General features: G+C 36.2%; 1 protein-coding gene across 1 annotated transcript in view; it reads right to left on the reverse strand.

Moving 5' to 3' along the window:
- igsf21a (immunoglobin superfamily, member 21a) overlaps positions 1-25,626 on the reverse strand; it is a 192,729-nt gene that overhangs the window by 88,995 nt on the left and 78,108 nt on the right. Inside the window, exon 3 of the mRNA XM_008409119.3 lies at positions 7,682-7,803. Within this exon, the coding sequence (XP_008407341.1) occupies positions 7,682-7,803 (122 nt within the window). The remainder of the gene's footprint in view (positions 1-7,681; positions 7,804-25,626) is intronic.

Here is a 25,626-nt window from a genome sequence, read left to right on the forward strand (position 1 = left end):
GCTAATAAGAATGATCGATCAGTCATTGTTATCATGGAAATCCTCACTGCGCTGCGGATTCCGGCTGCGGGTTTCCCCTGTTCTTCCTGCTCAAAACACAGCACCGCTGCATGCTGCGCACCCGCTTCGGGTGTCCATGTGCTGCGTGTTCATTCTTCAGGTAATCCTTTATACACAGAACAGAAACCACTAAGCTAAAAACAAATTACGAAGTGGATGCCACCAGTCGAACTTTGCATTTATTTTGTGATCTCACTGCTATTGCAGCTGCCTCGTTCGCGCCGCTACTCCTTTCCGCTTCTCTTTCACGGTTGCGCAACTTTACTTCGTCTCTCAGGAACAAAATACAGCCCATCGTTATTTATTGAAAATTTGAGATTTCCAAAAACACAGGAATCTAATGTTGCATTTCGCTTTTTTACATTTAGAAGCTGATTCCCTTTCACAAAACCGGAAAAGCCGAGGAATGGCGGCGCTTTTTACGTTTCTTACATTCGGAAAAATATGGTTTACTAATTTTAGCATAAATCCGGCTATACTTGGCCTATTAACACAATTTAAAATTTTGGTGTGTAGTTTATAATGTGCACTTTAAGCACAAATTGAAAGTGAGACTGGGAGAGGCAGAGTCTTGCTACTATGCTGTAACAAACCATACATGTTAAAAAGACGCTATAAGGCTATGGACCACTATGGTCTGACGTATCGATACTCGCGGATGAAAAATCGATACATTCCGAAGGTGGAAAATATCGATATTTATCGTAGAATTGATATAATTATACAGCCCTAATATCAACTGCAGTTAAAATCTGACAAAACTGGGACCACTGATTCTCCAGTATCTACAGCCATCAGAGCAATTTCAGTAAAAGGCACATGTTTTAGTGTTGACTGTAGTCCATCACAATTACTGTGTTAAACCAGAAAAGAAACAATTTACCCAGCCACTACTATTTACAAAACCCTTGGAGATAAATAGTTATTTGGATGCACACCTATATGTTTTAGCTGAGATGGATTTGTGCTTGGTTACTTAGTCCAAACACCATACTGGCACATGGTCAGTTTGTTTTTGTATGTTTTAGAATTTAATGGAACTTTTAAAAAAAAGGGAAAATGTCTAAATAAAAGGGAACAGATCATATAAACAAACTAAATTATCTAGCTCCAAAGCACAAAGGAACAAATAGATAAATACTGAAATAACAAGTAAATGTTTGAGTAAGCTAAATATAGAAGAAAGAGCGGTCAAAATCTCAAGATAAAGAGAATACTTTTCTCTACTGGCACTTCCTTCAGGGATAAGGGTAAGATAAAATAAGCATTTTCTTTTACCACAGAGCTAAAGGGATGAGAATAGCACTGTAAATCTGACTCTGGGCTGGTGGCTGGGGATAGGGTAATTGGCTTTGTCTTGGGAAATGCTGATGTAGCCCGTTGCTTTGTTTTTACAAACAAAGCTGTGGTTTAGTGATCCACAATGATTGCTGCATTTGTGGATTCAGATCAAAACACACAAAAACAGCAACAAACTAAGCTCAACGCAGGAAAAAGAGAGATAAGATCATTTGAGGTGTGGAAGAAAATCCTGAAAACGCATGAAGATTTGAGCCAGTAAGCCAGAACCAGTGTTTTTTAGTTGTTGCATGCTCGTGTAGTCCCTTCCTGTTTGACAGAAACTCATGTCCATCAGAATTAGGAGTCGGAAAAGAGGAGAAGTTGCACTAGTAACATTGAGGCTTCTGTTAAATATTAAGACTGGTGAAATTAATTTTTCAGCACTGCTCTAATCTTTGATGTCAAGGTTTTCAGAGGTGCCAGTCCACTGAGAATCTGTTCAGAGAAACACAGCACACGACTTTGAATGTATTAAAACTGTTGCTGCAGTTAGTTAGTCAATATGGCTAGTTAGTTAATGGGTGAGCTAATGTTTGAAATCTCAATTAGAATGGCAACACCATTTTATCTGAAGTAGATTTTCCATCATAATGGCAGTTATTTCCCCTGAAGCATCACCTTTGCAATATAACAAGGAAAAACTGCTGGAAACACCCAATTCCTTCTGATCTTTTATCCCTAAATTTACCACCTTCAGTGACCTCATTTTATTTTGTTACATATTTTCTGGGTATAATGTTTCAACAGAATTGAATATATAAGCTTGAATGGTTAGTTTATGCTTAAACAGTGGTTCTTACAAAATGTTAGAAATAAATAATTGATGGATGTTTTAAAATGAACAAAACATAAACAAATCGAATCACTCCAGAGTATTATAAAAAAAACCTCTCATGTCAACACAAATTAAATATAATAAAGTAATTAAAAAAATGAAATAGTGTAAAAAAGATTATGTTCCTCAAACAAGATTAAACACAGCACACTTCAGGTGTACACTAAAAAACAGCCATCCACAGTTGTGATCAATGGTAATGGGCCCACAAGAAGGTGTGGTGGGGGAAAAAAAAAAAAGCAAAAAGAGATCGATTGTCCTCAAGGAGATGCATCTAAGAGCCCTTTCCTGTTATGGCGGCCTTCCTCAAGAACTCCTCTTGCCTACAAATGCAAACAAATCACAGTCTTGATGGAGAGCCAGAAAAAAAACTGTTTTGACAAAGAAGCTTCTGATACCTCATGCAGTCAAACTTTGCATCAAATTAACAAGCACATTGTCAGATAATGTTGCTAGCCTCAAGCATTTTGATGGCGATGGCAAGTCGCTCTGCACTCGATGAAAAGCAGAGACAAATTACCTAGTGGACCAGATGCAGAGGGAGGTGTGTAATCAGCCATGTTTCCTCAAGGAATGAGCATGAAACAGAATGACGAGGATAATACTGTGATTCGGTGCATGCCAAAATAAGTGTGATTGGCTTAGTGCTGACTGCTTATAATGTGCTGATGAAGCTCATCTTTCTGGGTTTTGTTCCTTAACAAAGCTTTGGGTATATATTTGTTATGCATTTGTATATTTGTTGCATTTCTAAATTCAAATCCAAAAAAGGATAGCTTACTGATAAATGCAGAAAAGATTGAGGAATTACAGAATCAGGTAAAGGTAACAAGGAAATGATGCACAATAAAGGCTTCTCAGTGTTTACAGTATCTCTAAGGGCTCAGTTTGTTTCCTCTAAATATGCTAAGTATACACCACCAAATTAGAGTTTATAGACTTATCACAGTACTTGGATTTCTAGCATTACGTACTCAACGACTTTCACAACCCATAAATAACAAAGTTGAAGTTTTCCTTAGTTTATATAGAACCTGACTGTAGGGATGGATGATATGGACTTAAAGTTTTGTCACTATTTTTTGTGGTACTATTGTGATAACAATAAAAGTGACAATAAGAACTATGTATTACTTCTTTTTGCATGGAAGTCACAGCCATACAGTCACAATCACAAATATTTTTGGAATATGCATTTTTTTAGGACACCAGTTATAAAGAAATTTGATTTGTATCATTGAACTGCAAACAGAAACTGCAATTAATCATATTTTCAAATGTATTGATATGTATTGATACTCTCAGTGAACAAAGAGAGCTGAAAATAGTAAAACTAACAACACACAAACTATACAGAAAATTCTGTTTCTTAAACATCATTAATGGAAATTTATTGTGACAATGCTAAATCTAAATTCTTATGATAAGAAATGTATCACAATACATGATAAACAGTACAATAAATGCCTACTCTTACCTGACTGGATTTAGTAGTCAAATTAAGAGCAGACCTTCTTTTTCCATCATATTAAATTGCTTTCACTTAAACACTAGTCCCGAGTGGGTCAAAGTTGTCCTTGCCCATTTGTGCTCTTAAGGTCTAACTCAGCCGCATTCTTGAATCAGAGTGAGGTATCGTGGGATTCCTGTGGCTGGAAAACCTGCTCCGCATTAACTTATCAATGTCAGCAGCTTATCAGCTCTGGCATTCTTACCACACTCTGCCAGAGCATCTGGCACACAGGCAAGCAGTAAGACTGTCAGGCCAACCTGTTCTTTCAGGTTCCATTTTTCTCCTCTCTCTCTTTCATTGTTTCTTAGGTGCTCAGGGTTCCTTTTTGCTGCCAAACACTTTGCTCAACTCAAGTGCCACCTCTTCATCACCACTCTGTTCTTCAGGGAGACCCTGCCCTGCCTCCCAGTTTTACCACTCTGACCAAAATTTCCTCCTGTAAAATGGTCTCCAGTGTCAAGAGCTCCTTCTGTCAATTTACTTCCCTAAACTAAGAATTACTTTTTACTATACTTTGATTTTTTTACAGTACCTGTCCTCTTGATTGTCACTTCATTCTATTTAAAATAAAAGTGGTCAACATTTGAACTGGATAACTCAAATTTATTATAAATTCCAAATAAGGTTCAAAGACTAGGAAATCCAACCCCTTTATCAATTTTAAAACTACACGTGTTTGTATAACATCTAAACAAGAAATGCTAAAATAAACACAATTTTTAGACATAATTATGCAAATATATTTAATCTTTCTACTAATGAAAGACCAAGACAAGTCTGGTTAAGCTAAAAAAAAAAAAAAAGATGCATACTAGGAATTTGGAGGTGTCATTGTGGATGTTTTCCATGTTAACATAACATTTGTTTTTTAATCATTGTAAATCTATAAACCACCAACTGCACAAACATCCACTGCAACCAAAACTATGATACCTGTCAAAAAAAATACGGCTTTTCTTTTTTCTAAAAGATGAAACAGCAAAGTCTGTATATAATTAACTTTTGAGAATATTACCATTTTTATTACATTTTGTTCTATTCAACAAGAAAGGGTATTAACTTGTCTCTATTGTCAAACACAACACCCTCTATTGCATAATCAGCTTTGAATTGATACAGTTTGTTTGCTTCTCAGCTCTGCAATAATCATATCAGAAAAGTTCTGCACTAAAAAAGAACTATATAAATCTCAGCAGAATAGACCATTCCAGTGTAAAAGTGAGTGAGAATATTTTCGTTTTGGAACTGTAACCAAAATGTAATACACAATTAAATAACTTCCAATAGTAATGAAGTAGAATAATAAATGTCCTTAAGCAAAATATTGGGAAAAAAATGGAACAGATACAGCAAAAAATGTATCTGCATTGAATATGGGTGTTAAATTAAAACAAAAGTTAAATGTGTGCTATAAAATTGATTTGTTGTGGAAAAAAGGGGAAGAAAAACATTATTGTCCAAGTACTGGGGGATTTTATGGAGATGAGGAGAATAAAATGTGTATACAATTAAAGGGACATGGACACGTTTCATTACTATTAGAGACAGGGAAAAGGATGCTATTTGCATTAAATAAACTAACCATCTCACCCACATACAAACATGTACCCATGTGCTTTTAAAAACATTTATATCATGTGTAAATATCAATCTGACACTTGCCCTGCATGTGCCATATTCACATTTTATGACAATTTCAAATATCTTTAAAACGAAGAAAATGCAGCCCTTGCTTGTTTGAACTTGAACACCAGACATCTTTTAGAATTCAGACAGTTACGTGCAAGAAATGTTTTTTCCCTCTTTTTTATCTCACAAGGACTAATCTATGCATTTACTCTTGAGTCACAGCTGCTTCAAGTTATGTTAAACAATGCTAAAAAGATGTGAGATTGATGTCAAAGTGAAAGCCAGCATGTATGGAGCGCCAAAAGGGACACAATTATATTAATAACTGTATCATTAAATGATTACTTAAATATACCATGAAATAAATAAATTTTTAATTCAATGCATACATGATTTATTAAATAGACAATTCATTTATTAAGTATGCCATTAAAAAGTTAAAATGAAAACTTTTAATAGCTGATACAGATGAATAATTAAATGTGCATTTAATTTTTTCTTGCTTTCTATTCCTGCAGTGTCGGCATGAAATTATTTTATCTGTCAAACCATGGGGAGGGATAACACCGATCTGTGTCGGTTCTCTGTATGAACCCACCTGCCTCGATGCCCTGACACTTTCATGACATGGATTTGCCTACTGTGAAACAATAAAGGATATGAGTATTCCATTATTCTATTCCACTAGTTTGGCCTGATTCGTTGAAATTCATGGCAGCCCTTGTAATGGAGGATTTAATGAACTTTCCTGTGAGTTTGTTGGAGAGATTCTACAATTAGCAGACAACACAGAAGTGTCGGTAAAAATGTGGTAAATGTGGTAAAAAGTCAAAGACTTGACTGAATACCACAAAGCTCAAATTGGCTTCAGGCTGTCGAATATATTGCAGTACAACACATCAGTGTTAGCTCTGCCCCATAGCCCATCAATTTGGTGGGTGAGTTTGATCGAAAAAAATCAATCCGATGCAATAACGGGAACCATTAAATAATTAAATACACATTTATTTAATTATCTGCATCGGCTATTATAAGTTTTCATTTTATTGAGTTAACAACATATTTAATAAATAAATGTCTATTGAATAAATTATTAAAACATTTAATTAAACATTTATTTACTTCATGGTACATTTAATGATTTAATGATGTGTTTATTAATTGATTTAATTCCATCCCCTCAAGACCTTTGAGGCTGTTTAAAAAAACAAAACATAGTAGTACAAATAAACACAGATACATTCTTTATTTTCTGTAGTAAATACCTGTTGTGAGTGAATCTGTTTGTTTTTTTTTTTCTCTGTTGGTGTGTAACTCAAACCCCGTGTCCCCATAAATATGCAGGTGCAGATAGCATCCAGCTGATATTTTGAGATTTTTCCCTCACTTTACTACCCATGTGCTGTGGTGTGGGGGGTGATGTCATTTGTTTGTGTGTGCAGTCATGTTTCCATGTTTCTAAGTGTGTACACCATTCCGTTTCAATGCTGCTTACTCTCCCAAAGGGACAGTAGGATTGTCCAGATAAATCATCTTCAGCCGGGCAGCCAAACCACACAGAAGATAGGGGGGGGGGAAATGCAGGCAATGAACACAAGATGAATCAAAGTGGAAAAAAAGTTTAATGAAGTTGAAATGATTAAAGTGGAATCATTATAGAAGAATGCAAACTGCAACATATTCTAGGTTTGAATGTTGTAGCTAAAATGAAAGGCCAAATTTTCCTTGCTCTTACTGCGGGTTCCGATCACAACAGCCAAAGCAACAGTAGAGCCAGAATTATGTGTGAGGGGAGATGGATTGCCAGCCATATTTTTGAGCCCTTGGGTAAAAGGAGGCAGTCCTCGGGATGCACTGAACACGTAATCAAGCCAAAAAGCAACAGATGACTCCTCCTACTGCTCTCTGTTTTTCTACTTCTCTTCTTGCAGTCACAGTTTATGCTATCTATTAAACCACAAATACTTAATAGAGTTGAAATGTTTGTTGCAGGTGTTTATCTTAATACTAATGTGCTAAAGATGAGTAAGATTCTCTACTTTGGTTGAAAAAAGTACTATTCAGATTAGATTTTAACAAAACCTTTTAGAACTGTTATTTCTCGAAACATGAGAAATAACACAATGTTTCTGGTCTTTACAGTAATACACCAACTCCATTGTCATGTCATTGTAGACTGGCAGACTGCAGACGATAAGGGAAGCTGTGCATTTGTAATCCCTGTATCACATATATATGTAGTAAGAAACAATGATGAAATTGAGTAAAAACACTCTTTGCTTTAAGTTAAAAGCGAGACTCACCGGACGGTTGATTGATACACAAGATCTTCGCGCCTGCGGTAGTCCTCCATGTGAGAGTAATTTGTATTAAACATGGCATCATAGGTGAAGATTTTCTGCTTGATTGTACCTCCATCTGTGACCTGTAAAGAATAGAAAACCCATTATCAGAGCTGTAGGTATCCATAAAAGCCATATGAATACTTTTATTCCTTAGCCTGCAGACCCGTTGGCACTCTGCTTTCTTTTGTATATTAGAAGCAGACACGTTGATATCACATATTCTAATAGTAACTAAGGTAAAACATCGAAACCCTGCTGATATGGTAACATCACAGAGAAGGTCTCTCATCCCCCCACCAGTGTTTGTCCAGAGACATGGCTAAAATATAATGAGGACTGACACAGTGCAGTGTTCTGTATGTGTCAAACCTTGAAGCAGTCCGTGTTCTGCAGATGTAATGGCATGTAACGAGATTCTACAGAGGTGGATGTTCAAAACACTGGTCTCATCTCTTCCTTTTTTAAGCATTGTATCTGATGAGAGAAGTTTTTCTTCCCTTTCTAATATTCAAAGGAGTGCTTAAGTCACTTAGCATTTGAATGAATATGATTTCTCCTCTCCTCGGAAGCTTCAACATCCATAAAGGAAAACTAGTGACAGGATTTTAATGGAGCCACTAACACTGCTTTGAAGATGAAAATTGTTGGTGGGCCAGGGATTCCTTATTTGATGCTGTCGTTCTGATCCAATCAAATCCCCCAAGCAGGTAAACAACGTCAAAGCATTTCAGGATTAGTCCTTCTATACATTGCCACATGAAGCGTTAAAGCTAAATTGTATTTATTTGAGTGAGTGATTGTTCTCTTTGAAAGTAGGGTATCTATTATAACTGCTGGCCTCTGAAATATATATATAATATATGAGGAGCCGTTTAGGACAAAATCTATGTTTTGTCTCTCACACATTACGAAAGACTCACGCACACTAAAAAATGCACAAATTGCGCATACAAACTACTAAAATGTCACACACACCCACAAATTTTCTCCCACATACATACACAAAATCCAAAAATTGCACACACACCACTAACATGTCGCACACGCACACACATTTTATCTTTCTCGCACACATACACTGTACCAACATCTCGCACACGCACACACAAAATACTACAATTGCGCACATACACTACTAAAATATCACAAACGCAAACAATTTTTTTTGTCTTAGTCACAAGACTAAGATTGCACATCACTGTGGTATAACGCATGGGCGATCTGATCTCCAAATTATGCCCCGCCTCTTCCGTGACACCTCTCACACATACAAAACTTGAGTCCCTCTCACACATATAAAAAAAATGACCCTTACACATACAAAACTGCGTCTCTCACATACAAAATAATGAGTAATTTGTGTATTTTTTGAGTGTGGGTGAGTCTTTTGTAGTGTGTGAGAGACAAAACATAGATTTTGTCCTAAATGGCCCCTCATAGAGAAACAAACCTGCTTCTTTGGCATTGTCCATGAGATACACGAAACTGTATTTAAACTGTAAATTTAAATCTTGTCAAAACCACAGTGAATTCTCATGGAGCAAAGGTGCTCACAAAGCAGTTTTTTGTGACATTTCTTTGTCTGTTTTGCCCCTGCTAGTTGTTTTTTATTCTATGCTGGATTCAGAAAGCAGATTTAGGTGAAAATGTACAGTACAATATACAATAAGTGCATACAAAATCAGGGGTTTGGGGGTTGGTCAACTTAAAAGCTGCATCATATGAACTTCTTCGTGTTGTTTCCATGATGAGAGGTTATGAGTTTAAAAAACATTTCTCCATCGTGCCTGCTGCTAGCATGTGCTTGTTCTACTTTCTTCTTTGATTTTCAATTTTGACTACCACTGATTCACTTCCTCCTAAAGAGCCCCCTGGTGGTTGAAGAAAAATCCACAGAAAAGCCTACCGGGCTATAGGCCGCCTGGTTCAAAGTGTGGGAAAAAAGTAGCGGCATATAGTCTGAAAAATACGGTTCTTCTGAGCACCAAAACACATTCTACTGTATAAGCCTCGCTAAACTGAGCAGAAATTCCTCTGTGCACCTCTGCTGTTTGGTACACATAAATCTTCTTCACACAGCTAAATTATTTGTGCTCTGTTTATTAACATCTACATGTGAAGCATCACTTCCAAAGTCTTAAGGTTTTGACTCTGTAATTAAAATGGGGAGACATAATTTTAAGCACAATTAAGATAATTTATTTGATTAGAATAATTACTTGCAAAAATAACAAACAGATCTCATAAGAGTAGATAATGAATTGTACTTTCTGCAACATCCCTGTATGTTTTTTTTATATAAATCTAACCGGGCAGCTTTTTTTTTTTTTTTTCAAAATTTACTGCCAGTTTGCAGAGATATTTATTTTTGTAGAATCTGCATCACACAACTCGCTCTCATCTTCAAAAATGGCAAACATTTGGTCTAGCTGTAAGTCACATAAATTAAAACCACACACACGCGCATACACACTCAGGTGAGCTTTCCTTAAGTGCATGCATATAACCTAATTACAATATGAGTAAGCTGCATAAATGCACAAATCTGCCCTATGCGTGGTGTAGCTATTTCAAGTGCAGTTCTACCTTTGAGTCGGGTTTCGTAAGTATATGTATACAAAAATCTTAGATGTGTTTATATATAGGGCCCGCAACTACTTTTGTGAATATGTTCTTCAGTTTTGATATATATCAGCAATGTAAAATCCAAGAAAGTATTTGAAACATTTTGTTTGATAACCGCCCAAACTTGTGCAATTACTCCATTTACCACAGTGATCCTTTAGGAAACCTTCTCAAAATAACCAGTAATCATTCAAGCAGCATTGTGGAGCATATTTTGTTAAGTAGCTCACATACAATATATAAACATTGGTTTTCTAAAGCATCTAGAAACCTTGTGTGTGTGCATGTATGTATTTAGACAGCCTCAGACATTTCTGCAAAGTATCTTCTCATCATCTATACCCCTTTAATCTTTTAATGATTTTACCTCTTAATGAAGATTGACCTATAAACCTATGTGTAATAAATCTGAAAGAATCTGCACATAACTGAATGTCTCCCCAAGAGAACCTGGTTGCGGTAAAAAGCTCTGAGTAAGAAAAATAAAACACAGGAAAGGAGAAAAAGAGGCAGTGAAAAAAAGAGACCGAAACAGTGCCAAAATGGCTGTACAAGTGGGAGATGAAAGCTCTTTGATTGCAGAAAAGCACCGTTAGGAAAGCAAAGCTTAGCTACAACTGCATTGTTGAATTCAACCCATGTAATGCATATGAGGAATACAGGCACCAATCCTACCCTGTGCTTGGCCATCTGGAGATATCAAAAGGCAGGCGTGAATGGCAGAGAATTAGCCACCCCTTCCTTGTCGGCTTTGTGGCAGAGAGTGGATGTTGGCAAAGGGAATAGTCGTGAGGCAAAAGAAAGGACCATGACAGGTAGCTGACAATGGGGTGGCTTTAAAGGTACTCAAAACAGGATGCCATGCTTCTCCAGGTCTTTAAAGATGGATGGTTCTCTCAGCAGGTAACTTGCAACCTTCCTGGCATTCCAGCAAAACTGCTATTATAATGATAGCTCCTATTATTGGGGTCAGATTAGGACCGGGACTCAGGGGTTGAACGAAGCCCTCCTCTCTCTGTTTGTCTGGGCCAGGCCTATTTATAGGCTGCAGCTGCATCAGCAGCCAGTGGAGGAAATGCAGCTTACACACTGCAAGCATGCTGGAACAGATTTGATATGAATCCTACTCCATGGTTTTAAACAAAGCCAAGAAAATAACACAGCTTTTCACACAATTTTCAGAGAAGTTAAGAAGATATTGAATGTAATATTTATGCTTTTTCTAAAAATACGTTTGTGTCTGAAGACAAGGATAACCTGGGTAAAAACAAAATGCAGTTTTCAAAAGTTGAATTTATTTGAGGGAGAAAAAAACATTTCAAACCAGTTTGACCCTATATCCAGCTTCTTCCTGCCAAATGCTAATCTGCCCCTTATCAAGGTTCTAAACCCCAAGGTGCTTACCAATCTGTGTATCAGTAGGCATGTTTAAATGGACACAAGTAATCAGAATAAATTGCCAATCGAAATAAAAATATGTTATGTAAACACACCAGTCAATATATTCTGATCAGATTCAGTTCAATTGGAATGAAATTCCAATTGAACTGAATTGGAAACTCCTTGTTAGGAGTCTAACACTCCTAACAAGGAGTGTTAGACTCCTTGGTCCGTGTTACAAGACGGGTCGGGTGGGTAGCCGACATCGCTGCAGACCCCATAATCCGAATGAGAGGGTTGGTTTATGCTTATGTAAACACTTGTAATGATCATGTCAGTCTGACTGGCAAATTAACCTGACTGCACACGTGAGCCCAACGTCAACATGACATATCTCTGTCTTCAGTGGCTAGATGTTATTTGAGGGAAGCAAAACCAGTCTGTTGGTCTCTCATCCTGAAATGCTGGAAGACCAACAGCATGCGTTACTTGGTCTGTAGCTTAATTAGGGAGTGAGTAACATCTCAGCTGTTATTAGAGTCTGCATGGGTTCATTCTGGGCACTCAGAAGACAGAATGATCATACAACTTCATTTGTTTTTACATTCAGCACAGACTGAAGTGCACTTTCTTTTTTGATGATGTGTTTTAGGTAAAGTTTTGCACCTCTGAATGCTGGTGGTTTTATTCTGAATAAAGTCTGATCCATTAGTGGGATTAATCAATTTTGTGCCCATATAGACAATAACTTTGGATTATTTAATCTGAATACATTTCAATGGCATCAAGGAACTTTGTGCATTTAAACATTGTGTATCTGTATGTTAGGGAGAGAATGTGGCTCCAGTGTAAAGTGCTTTGAGTAATCAGTAAGAGTCAAAAACACCATAGACCATTTGCCAGATAAGTACAGAACAATAGTTAACTTAAAGAAATCAGTTGCAAGTGATTCTTTAGACTGCCATTGAATCTTTCGACAAGATAATGGCCTAAAGTATACCTGCTAGTTGGTCATAAACCTGTGGAAGGACACAAACATATGTGTCCTGGAGTATCTCTCAAGAAGCCTAGTTTTCAATCCCATTGACAATGTGTAGTGGGTGATAAGGTCAATGTTCATACAATCTAGATGAGCGCGAACAATTTGCCATGGAAGAGGTAGCTTGTATACCTCAAGAGATTTTCCAATCTAGTAAAGAACTACAGAGGGAGGCTGTTGTCACTTGCAAGACAGAGAGGCCACTCTATTGACCATTAAATGTCATGAAGGATAATCATTTTTGGCCCTGTCAGTTTTAAAGTAACCATCAATCAAACGTTGTGGAAGTTTTGTCTTTTGTTTTTTGGAAGCACTACAAGTATGAACTGCTTTTAACATGGTCATTTCCATGGCAATATCAAGAGTTTTGCATGACTTTTGCATTGATTCTGACTTTAACTTTAGCTTGCTGCAAGTTTTCCCAAAATTCTTTTTTAAACTGCGACAATATTTTTGGGATGATGTGAGACAGTGGTTTAAGCTTTTTGGGTTAGCAGTGGTGTTTGGATGATTCTTTTCAAACTGTTGAATCATCAGCAGTGATCTTCATTGAGGCATAAAAAAAGTTACTTTTACACATAAGGCCAATTTGGCATGTATATGTTTCCGTTGTCTATAGTACATAAAATTAATAGTTAAAAATTCCATGCTCTTTTTTACACAGCTTTTTTTTGGTCATTTAAAATGATAATTTAAAAATAGCTAAGTATAGTAAAACAACACAAACAATTATCAATAGAAATCAAGCATATGCCTAAATAAATATGACAGCAATGTCCTTCACATGATGCCTTATATAAAATGTGTGTTATTAGAATTAGTTTTTAATCATAAATCTAGACTTTTATTCTACCTCAGAACTCATTTAAAGACTTAACCATGCAGCAACATACAACAACAGATTCAGCAAGTTTCTTCATGTCTTTGGTTAGTTACCTTTTTTAAAATACATCTAAAAGATCCTTCCTGTATTACTTATTTATTTGGAAAATCCAAGTAAAAAACATCCTGGTGTTGATCCTGTTTTCTTTCCTTATTTTCCAGAGATTCAATTATAATTGTATGCATGTAGATCCTTTGAAAAGCTATAGCGCTCAAAATACCAAAAGTATGATAAAATGTTTCTCCAACTTACATGGAGAAGAAATGCAATATACATTTTTTAACAGAAAAATGTCTATTATATTATGATAATCTGCATTTAGTTTTATTACTTGAACAGTGAGGCAGTGGGGTGACTAAATGCAATTGCACAGTTAATTGAATGGGTGAAAACAGTAAAAAAAACAACTTTTAGATGTTGTCATCCAGATGGTAGCAAATCACAAGTAAACAATGAAAAAAATAACATCCTTATACTACAACGTCATACAAAAAGACAAAGGGCATTTGGTGAGAGGCACAGTGCCTTTTCATATTTAGAAATCTTTATGCCTTTAAGCTACTGCACAGTAGGAATAGGAGAAGTATCTAGCGTATGAGAGACAAGAGTGCTAAAGATAATGTGCAATGCCTGTGTGAAGTATAAGAGCTGAAATTTCCTCCTACTGCTTTTATAGAGTACAAAGCAAAATATACTAGGGGCAAGGCAGTATATGTAAAGAAAGTGTAATAAACTAACCAATGTAATATGCAATGGGATAAGAGTGCACCGTGTATTAGGTTTATTAGTCTGCAGCACTTACAGTTGTCAAATGTAAGTAGGAGGGATGCTTAGGTATAGATACGGTATGTCTGCTAACTGAGATGGTCCACAAATGATTGCTACCTTTATGAAAGCAGATTCACCATGCAACATTGGTGGTCCTGGCTCTTAACCTGTGAGTTTACAGCTCTGCACGTTGTGCTTCCCTACCGACTGCTGAGTGACAGAGGACATGGTTAAAGGGATTTCATGCTTCGAATGACAGGTTCCCTTCCACTATCTGTCTCACACTGCTGTTTGTGTTGAAGCACAGCTAATTCAGGCTAGGCCATAACTGATGATGCAAACATGTACAATACCTTTGATTCTTTGTCTAGCTCATCATGCAATGCCATGTTTATTTAAATACATAAATATACATTAAAGGCATATTTAGCAATCCGTTTAAAGAAAAAAGGTGACAACATTAATTAGGTCTGCAACTTAAGATTTATAGTAATTTTGCAACGTTGACCATGGAATTTTGCTAAACTCGCATGTTTTATAGGAACTCAGAGCATTCAGCATACAGATTGGTACCAAAACAGTTATGATAACCTACAGATTTTTGGTTCTGAAAAATACCTAAATTAAAGATTCACTCCATTTTGATAGTGCTGTTTACAGTTAATTTGTTTACATCAATATATGTTTATCAGTATATATTTGTATGGAGAGAAATGAATGTTGGTGCTTACAGCAAATGCTGGCTAAAATGTTTATAAAAAATTATTCACTGCGAAATCTAGAGGTCCTCAGAGAAGAATGTTTGGGAAATGCAAGATCACAAGATAAAACCAGTGATGAAAAGGATGAAAGGTGTCATGTAAAATATTGTAGTTATCAACTTCCAAAAATATTTTTTCTTCACCTATTAGTCTACCTTACCCAACACTCCTACTATGACGTCAGCACCAAGAAATGACCTAATAGGTTTCAGTCTTTGTAGATTGGTGCGGTGTGGTAGGTGTGGTGTGATCTTTGTAGATTGACTCCACATTTGCCTTGGTGTCCGGCAAAAATAGGCTCTGCTCTAATGATGCCAGATGGCAGTGCGACAAAATGCGCCTTGGAGGCAGTGTAAATGCTCTCATTGACTATAATGGGTGTCCAATTGCTGTGGAATCCGTTCCATGGAGCGGAGACACATCAGTGTAAATTGGGGGTTGGATGCATGAGTGACAGAACCCTACGCTCTTCCATAAGAAGGACAAAAATTACCTGTATTAGAATTAAAAAGTTTTGTGCTATTTTGGTCATTTTAATTAAAGATTATTGTTTATAATACATAATACATATTCAGTAAATCGCAATATGCATTTAGAAGAGGCTCATTTCTCATGTTGAAAATCGACAACCTTTAAGAAGGTAGCAAACATACTTTTAATAAGAGTTACAATAATACTGTAATAAAAATATTTTTTTATAGGTCTGATGTAATATTATAATTGTAAATGTCATGTTTTCATTAACTCCAGTTAATACAGGCCAGGAGGGGGAAGTGTCTTGCCAAGGACACGGCAAAGACAGACGAAGCAGGGTTTAGCGCTAGCAGCCAGGGCAAACTCCTATTTGATGAGTCACCGTATCCCCTAGAAAACATTTTAACCAATTTGAATAAAGTAGTGAACTATTGATGCATTGCTGAAAACTAGGATTAATTGGAATGTATATATGATTGGATTGAAATGTCTTTTCTTTTTAAGTGCCTTGAGATGACATGTTGTGAAACTATATAAATACACCTAATTGAATTTAATAAAATTAGCTAAAGTAGTTAGCTACCTAGTGCTAATCTTTCACTAACTCTTTCACACAGTAAAAATTAGAGGTTCCACGACTTCATAGTTTTTAAAGTCAAAATCAACATGTTAAAAGTTGTGTTAACTTTGACTAGCTGCTGTGACGTCACAGGGACGCATGAGAGGTGGTTTCACAGCAACTTAACAGGCTTTATTAGCTTTGTTCACAGCAAACACTGACAAAATACAGCTTAGACAGAAGTCTATTGTGCAAAATAAAAAGAAAAGGAAACAAAACATTATCTCTGATGTCTTAAGCAAAGCGCTGATCTTCTGCCCCTGAGGTCCCAAAAGTTGCACAAAGTTTAGTCTGACATCTTTTTCCCAAACACTGATGAGCTGGTATATGCACATTGGGTGCATGCCCATCTTGGACAGCTGCACCTAATTATCATGTTGACCACATTTGTGCATATGTGAACATTACAAACTAAGCATATAAAAAAAAACTGATTTGCTTTTAATTTTGAGTACGGTTAGATACAGTGCGCCCACTTCCTACCCCAGGCAGCTCTGCCTCGATGCAAATACATCGCTTTAAGTCACAGGTGATCAGGACCAAATGAATTACTTTGAAATATATTCCAATGAAATTTCAAGGAAAAATTAGTGTGGCCCATTTTTGACCTACTTATGGGAGCAAGTGGTTCTAATGGGAAAATGTTATTGGTGTAAAATGCATTTGGGGTAAGATAACATTTTAAATGGCATAATATCAATACCAATTTAAGGAATAGCTGGACCATAAAATTATAATTATTTTTTGATAAACAGATATAGCAGAAACACAACCTCACCAGGTCATCTAAAATATTCAGTTTCTTGTTGCAGGCTGAATTAGGTAGTTACTGGGAAAAACATTTCAAAAACTAAACTGTGATGTTGAATGTCTGTTTTGCTTATTTCAGATGTAGAGCATGGCAATGACAGAACATTTTCCCCAGTATACTCAGTGCATACAGTAGTGTACACATTCTTTTTTAACCAGGAGTTTTTACAATTCTATAGGAGATGTCTTGTATGTCTGCAGTTTTCAATTTACAAGTTTTCAATTAATGCTATTGTTTGTGTGCCCACACAAGAAAAGAATGTCAGCACCATCATAACAGATATTTTCAGCAGTGTTATCAGCATTTCTCTGCTGTCAGGCATTTTGATTCCAACATTTTAGAGCACAAACAGCATGTGATTGGCTGTTGCCCGATCTGACAGATTACATACAGGGATTAAAGCCGAGCTTCATGAAAACTGTGGCACTAACAGGAATAGACCATCTGCACTCAGCTGTACCCAGAAGGTTGCAGGTTGAGGGTCATGCACTGGCAGGCTGAAATTCAGACAGTTAAGTGTCATGCAAGCATGTTATCTGAAAGCATCTAAGATGTAGTCTTACAAAGACAGTTATTATGGCTGTCATTTCTTGGGAGACAGGCTGTCTGTGGGCTGACCTACTAGGTTTTGAGATCACACCAGTTCACACTTGTAAGAGACAAGGGTTCTAAACTATACGGCTTATTCTAAAGCTAATGTATGCAAAACAAGGTATTTCAAAAAAATTTAAAGCAAACAGAAATTATAAACGTTTGTGTAAAGATTCTACATTTTAAACTCATGTATCAAACCTAAACAATTAATACAAAGGTGCCGAAAAACAATAGCAATGTAACAGCGGAGGAAATGAGCAAAGCCTTTCAGTCGGCATTGGCCAAGCTTTGAAATGTTGAGCAATAAAATGTGGAGCAAGAGGAATGTTTAAGGCATTTTATCGTTGGAAAAGATATCCAGATAACTACCCACAACTCTTCGTAGTGGTGGATGGTTGTTTAAAGTGCATGCAATATCTGGTTAACCAGTTAGTACAGCTTACTTCACGATTAGGGTGGCATATTACGTCACAGCCATATATTAGCGATGGGGTGAAATCAGAGCCAATCCACGACTTGAGCAAACATTCCTTTCTCAATAGCCGGAGGTCCAGATCTTCTGTATGAAGCAAATTAATTAGACAGTCTGTTCATAAATAAATGAGTCAAAACAAAACTGGCTCAAGAATATTTAATAGCTTTTTTTTTTTTTGTTGTTGTTGATCTGCCCAACTGGCCTGGGTTGTTACTAAGGTGAGACCTAACTATTCAACAAATAAGAAAAGTAAAACAAAAAGTCAGACTGTAAAATTTACTCAGAATCTCTATGGTACAGCTTTTGTATGTCCTCTGTATTACCACCTCCCTAAATCCCAAAAACAGATTTTCTGGTCCTGTCTACATAATTTGGTATGCTGAATGTGAAATAACATCTCGTTATCTGGTACCGACATAGGACACTTTATGAGGTCCCAATATAGAAACATATTTTGCATATTCTTTTCTGAGGATGGAAAAATAACTGCACAAAAACCACCAGCGGTTTTTGTGCTTTTGGCAGAAGTATAACAAAGTCACAAATCAAAAAACAAATTAGTCTTGGTAAAAAAAAAATATATATATATATATATATATATATATATTATTACACTGGCATTACAGAAAAAGTTGGCTAAAATGAATATATTTATATAAATACCCCAGGCTCAAATTACCCCGAGCAACTTTGTCGGTTGCTGCACTTTCTCGTTGCTCAATATGCAAATTACATAATTCCAACCAATGAGGATGACTGCTCTTAGCTCTCAGAATCTACAGCGTCAAAGTCCATCTTTTTAAGATTGAAATGTAGGCTGGATGGAAGCATGCAATTTGACTGCTGAAGATGTGAGTTGAATCTATGCTTGTGTGTTGCTGGCTACCCCGTCTAACACTGTCTTACTCACTTAGACTAACTCGCAGCTGTGTATCACATAATAATTACTGGACTTCTCGTTGCTCATGAGCAGCTCAAGTGATAGCATGCAGCTGAGGACTGTGCCAAATCTTTCTAACCAGGTTCTCCTAGGCTGTTTTATGAGGTCAGTAACTTTTATCATCCTGAGTCTTGCAGCAAGTATTGGTTGAGTTTTATTAAATAGAAATGCATATATAAAAACAACATTAAAGTGTATATTTAACACATACAATATTAAGCACACACACACACACACACACACACATACAGTGCATGATAGGTGGCTCATTTTATTTCTAATAAAAAATTCAAATAGCTGATGTCACTGCATCCCTGTATGGTTCTGCACTGAGCAAATTTCATTTAGATTTTTTTTATGGATCTTGATAATAAAATGTTAGACATGTTATGGGAATGTGGTCATTTGTGTAAAACAAATGATCCTACGTTTTGTTGAAATCCATGGAGCGTGGGTCTGATGTGGGAATAAAACATTCATTTGTCTTTACAATGAACAGCATAGGGCTCATTTCATGCTCAAATAAAAAAAGCTAATCCTTAATGTGGCATGGACCCTTTTTTTTTCCATTTTTAATAAGACATGCTTGGATTTAAACAACCACAGCAGACACTCTTTCAAATTATTTACTCCTAATGCTTGTTTCCAGGGTGACTTTTTCTTTTCTTTCAAGTTAAGAACTAAAGAACAAAAAAATACTAAAAGCCTCCCTTTTAAAGAAATTTTCATATTCTCTTTAGTGCTAACCTTCTGTTCCACTCACCTATCTTTTTGCCTTTACATGACTGCGGCACAGAAAAAGACTTGGGAGAGGTAAGAGTGCAATGTATTTAATTAATCTCTCATTTAACACAAAATTATGAGCGATTGCACAGAAATAAAGGTATCTTTAGTTTTAATGTTACAATATTAGTGTTTGTGAAACTGATGTAAATGCTGTGAAACCCTTAAAATTGTCAAACATCTTGGCTGATGTGCTTCTTCTCTAATAATACAAATACATAAGACCAAAGTCCGCAGAAGTTCTGGCGGACTTGCAGCAGTGACTTTAGGTGACAGATGAGATATTAATCATTTAGGATTTAAATCTGTTTGCATGGTTCAGCTTTCCTCAACAGATTTCTTCGGCTTCTTTCGGCTGCATAATTTTGCATCATTGTGCATTTTGCGCCATATTGAACTTGAGAGGATTTTGGTGCAGAGATTGAAGTAAAGTAGAACAAAAGAAAGAGTTTGAATGAATAAGGATATTTAGTAATATGGATCAGACCTGCTGTGTTTAACTCCTAAGTTTTAATTTGATGCATCAAACTAAAAATATGTCATATATGTTAATCTTAATGTTTATATTAAATTCCACCTTAAGACTGCTGAACAGTGGTGTATCCAGGAAGTTTTATAGAGGGCTAATTGGGGGCCAGTGATTCTCTTGGGGTTTCATCAAAAAAAAAAAAAAAAAAACTCAGGAAGGAAGAATAAGGGGGGAGTGGGGTGACATAATCTGAGTTGGTTTTGTTCAGTTTTCTGAGCAGAGTGACTGTCTAATTCTCATGGTAAAGAATGTTTTTCAATTTGCAAAAAAAAAAAAAATCACACATTTTTAAACTATTAGACAGATCATTGTCTCGATGCTTACAATAAAGATGTGAAAATCACTGTAAAGATTTGTGATCTCACTGTAAGTTTTGCCTCAACAGATTCAAACCAGGTTCTAATCAGATACTGCAGCAATAAGCAGTAGGTAATCATCTAATTAACAGAGTACTATGAACCCTTTACCAATGCCAAAATTTGCCTATTACATCATACCACTCCTAGAAGTTTTTTTTTTTTTAGCTTGTTTATATATTATGCAGCTGTGATGTGGATGTCTGATGGAGAAGTATATTTTCTAAGGGTGCACCGATTTCTCAGCCAGCTGATTTATCGATGCCGATTTCCTTAATTATGGGAGATCGGTGATCAGACGATTTTTACATATGAAGCCGATCTTATCCACCGATCTTATCCAGCTTGGCAAATGTGTAAAAATCAAACACTGTCCTCTTTTACTCTCCGGTGAGAACGGTTTGACTGACAGATCAGCCCTCCAGGTTATGTCTGCATGTTTACAATTAACAATAGTGACCTCACTGTTGCAACTTTCTTGCTATATTGAGCAACATTTCAGACAAAAAAATTGGTATCAGTAAAAATCGGAATAGGCAGATTAAGCTGTTTAAAAGATCAGTAATCGGCCAGAAAACTGCAATCGGTGCACCCCTAATATATTTTCTACAATGCAAGACAAGAGTAGAAGAAATCTGAACAAATGGGAGAGAAATATGGGAAATAAAACATAATGTGTCCATCAACAGGATATTGTGTGTACACAGCAATCAAATTATTTGCTTAAGTTGTTTGTGTTAATGAATCTGTGTTACATCAATATATAACCCAACACAAAGTCTAGTATTTATACCAGCATACACAGACTCTTGCAAGCCTGAGATAAATTTGCCTCAAGGCATTTGAATAAAATATTATCGCTCATAAAAAGTAATATTAGCAGTAATAATTATAATATAAAATGACTGTCCTGTGGGAATGTTGACACCAGCACTGTTGTCATGAAACGGTCTCAGTTAATTTTCCGGTGCAGCACATTGGTTCCGCATTTCCCTGGTGTGGTGTCAAACAGCAGAAATACTTCTGGGGTGAGATAACTGACCCTCAAAAAATGAGGCAGAAAAAAAAAAACGTCTCTCACCTGGTTTACTGGCTGCTTGCACGATTCAGCTTGATAGTCAAGGTTTCACTCCTGCGCAACATTAAACCAGACAAATGTCTTGCCGCAAAGTTAAGTAGTCAAACAACTAAGCAATTCCTTTTGACTCAATACCATTTGTATTATATCCCTATGTTTACACAGTTTAAAAATGGTTTTCTCTTGTATCAACAAGAAAATGGTTTAAGGCCAGAGAGTGATATACATATCACAATAATTTTTTTCATCGTGGAAAGATTATTTGATTCAGCATTTCAGTTGAAAGACTAAAACTTATGAATAAGGCTTATAATGCAGAGTGACAAATAAATTTTTTTTTGTTGTTTCAAATTAACTTTTACTAACATGACCTAGTAAGCAAAGAACTCCCCAAAATGTCTTAGAAAATTAGAGAAATACATAGTAACAAGGACAAATCGTTTATATATGTTGCTTTATGCCCGTGTTATGTGACACCATTGTGACACCCTCCACAAGAAAGGAGAGCTGTAAAATGTCACCGTTAAAGAAGCTGGCTGTTGACAGAGTGCTGCCTATAAGCAGATATACAGAAACATTGATTTAAAGGAAAAACTGTGTTCTTTTTTTCCCACAACTCTTTTATAATCTAACCATGCTGTTCACAACCAAGGCCTTTACTTTGAAATTACAGAGCTGATGTCTCACTTCTACTTTTCAACATTTAGCAGAATCTGTTCTGTTTGTGATTTTTTAGAGTTAAAAGCACATCTGTTTTGTCTGTTTTGACTTTATCTCAGTGAATTTGCATTTTTCTTTTTCTTTTTTTTAAATCTGTATATTCATAAAATTTGTGTTGGGTTCTTGAACATATTCAAGACACAAATTACAGAAGTGACCTAGGTCACAAATTATTTTAAAATTGCAACGATAATTAAAGGCAAACAAGAGAATTTATTTTCAAATCTGCTGAACAGAGTGAGTACATTCATGTCTCTGTGCACACACCGAATCGGTCAGGAAATTACCCGCATCAATCCTTTGTTTTTCAAATACATCTTTTTCTCATTAACAACAAAAAGGTCCTCCAGCAAGAATGCTTTGCTTTACTTCGCTATGGATGCTCAAATGGACAAGAAAGTGAGAACCAGAGCACCCCACAGCGTGAGGTGTCTGGACACAGCAACTAATCAGATATGACTTGAGAGACTAGCCACTCATTTGATCTCTGTCCTTTTCCTCCTGGGCACATTCTTCCTGAGAAGAGCCATCAGCTGCTCTAATGACGAGCTCAAGACACAACTCTGCCAAGTAGTGCTGCACAAAGCATTTTGTAAGATAGTGAGTACTTCTCAATGTAATTCCCAGCAAGTGTTTATACTTGCTGCGTACAGAGGTGCAGCGTAGGGAAAAGCATTTGTAAGCACAGTTCATCAGTAAGGACGTTGGTATTTAGATACACCAAGCACAATGGTTCCCAATTAGAGTACAGAAACTGAGCAACAAAACAACAATGCGAGCATGTGAAGGCATGCGTGTTTACTTGCTTGTGACAATAAAAAGAGAAACAACAGGAAAACTGGACAAAAGGGAATGGTATCAGTGCAAGTGAGACCTTGTTCCTATCTGGGAAACAACATAATGTAACACATGTCTCAAGAAGGTTTTAGTCATCCAGTGAGGACTTTGAGATTTTACAGCAGTGTGAAGAAGCAACACTGGCTAATGAAGCAAAGCACAAAAAGAAGACAAAACGAGAGCTTAGTTCAGGAGAGTAGAATGTGTCCTGTTTATACAAATCTCCTCTCATTAGCTCTCTTTCTTGTGTTCAATGCATTTCTTCAAGTTTGCTCCAAGCATAGGCTGTCAACATGCATGAGTAAAAAAAGCTGTTTCCACACAGACAGGCCTCAGGGATATATTTGAGTACAGTACACAATGCTTCTATAAAGCCCTAACAAACATGCTTGTAGGAAAAAATAAAGGTAAGCAGGTAATCTGTTTGTGGAGGTCAGTAAATGTGCGATTGAGAGTCTTTTGAGTAAAGTACCAAGGTTTTACATGACAATGCATTTCAAGGTTTGTCTCTGCAGTGTTCTTGTAATCAGAATTTGAAATGCATTCTGTGGTCTGAGACACAGCTAAGCAGTGTAAAAACCAAAGGGGGAAAAAAAAGCTTTTAAATGTCTCACCATTCTGGAGTAGTAATGTATGCCTGTCCACATATCTGTTAGTACAAGAATGCTTGTGAACTAAGCATAGGATTAAAAATACCTCAGGCTATTTTGTCATTTCTGAAAGATTGGAAGAAAAAAATAACTTACAATGTAGAACTCTTTAATGTCACTGTGAGGGATTTACCCCCTCCCTAACAGGTGCTGTTTTTTGTGTACTTTATATATTCTGAATGATTTGGGTAAATGTATTGTTTGGGGAAGTAACTTGATTTATTTACTTGTTTTAATCATATTCTCATCTCTTTGAGGTCACCTGGTCATGTGTTGCCATGCTGACAATGACCTGGTGTTTCCAATCAGCCTCATTGGGAAAATCCATATTCTGAGAGGGAGGAGAGATGTATTTTTATTTTGATTGGATCCAGATTGTTTTTGTTTCTAGTTTTTTTTAATTAATTGCAACTGTGTAGACATTTTTTTAGGAATATAGTTTAGTACAGATGTTTGTTCTTTCTTTCTAGAAATATGAATGTCTCCACCCCTCTAATTAGCCAATCCCTTAAAAGCCAGGTGGTTCAGATGAAATGGAGATTCTCCTTCTTCTTGTTTTGACTGACATGATATGCTGTAAACTGAAGTGTGTGAAGCTGAAGATAAAAGAAAAAAATATTGATAGCTCTAAAACTGCTGGTTCCAGTCAGGTTTCTTTTTGATCGCAAACTTAACAGTCACTTTTCAATGCGGTGACTTGAGTGGAACATTAACCTTTTGTGTTAAAAAACAGCAAAAGGTATAGGAAATTACAGTCTAATTCAGCCTTTTTCAGCTGGTACATACAGTAACTTGTTTTGAGAAATTTTGGCTTGTCACAACCACAAAATTCATGGGACTTAAACAAAATCCAGTGCATTCATTGGCCTTAAGATGCCACTTTATCTGCAAGCACACCTGTGTGTAATTTAATCACAGTATAAAAGCAGCTGTGAAGACCTCAGAGGCTTGTTTGAGAACATTAGTGAACAAACATCCAGGGATGTTCACAAGTCAATTTTTCAAGTCTAAGTTGTCTTACATTTCAGAGACTCAAATTTCTAAAATCAAAAATAATCAAATCCATCTAAAATAATCAAATCCATAACATGCATCTCTAACCTTCAACATTGTTGAAGGTTAGGATTCTGTATTATTTGTCCTTCAGCTATTTAGGTTCTAAGTAAAATGATAAAATGAGATCCAAACTTATGTTGAATTGCTAATGCTTTTTTTTTGTCTTTGTAATGATTAACTTAATACTTGTTTATCCCTATCTTTTATTGTCCATTCTTTCACTATATATTGCTGTTGAGTAGATCTGATGCAAAGGCAGAGTTATTTGATACCTGTATTTAAGACATTGGATTTAGTGGAGGTAAGTTTTGTAAGCAAAACATTCCACAGTCATTGAGTTGCACTTTGGGATATTTTCAAAAAGCATTTGTTGCAAGGAAAAGCAGAGGGGGATTGCATATGCAATTAAGTCCAACTGATGGTCCAATCAGATGCTTTTTTTATCTTTAAAAATGTCACCATAGACATGGTTGCATGAGACTGCTGTCATCAAAGCATGCTATTAGAACATCAGAACTACATTAT

The sequence above is a fragment of the Poecilia reticulata genome, chromosome 5, assembly GCF_904066995.2.
Source record: "Poecilia reticulata chromosome 5, P_reticulata-male-v2, whole genome shotgun sequence".
Lineage (NCBI taxonomy): Eukaryota > Metazoa > Chordata > Actinopteri > Cyprinodontiformes > Poeciliidae > Poecilia > Poecilia reticulata.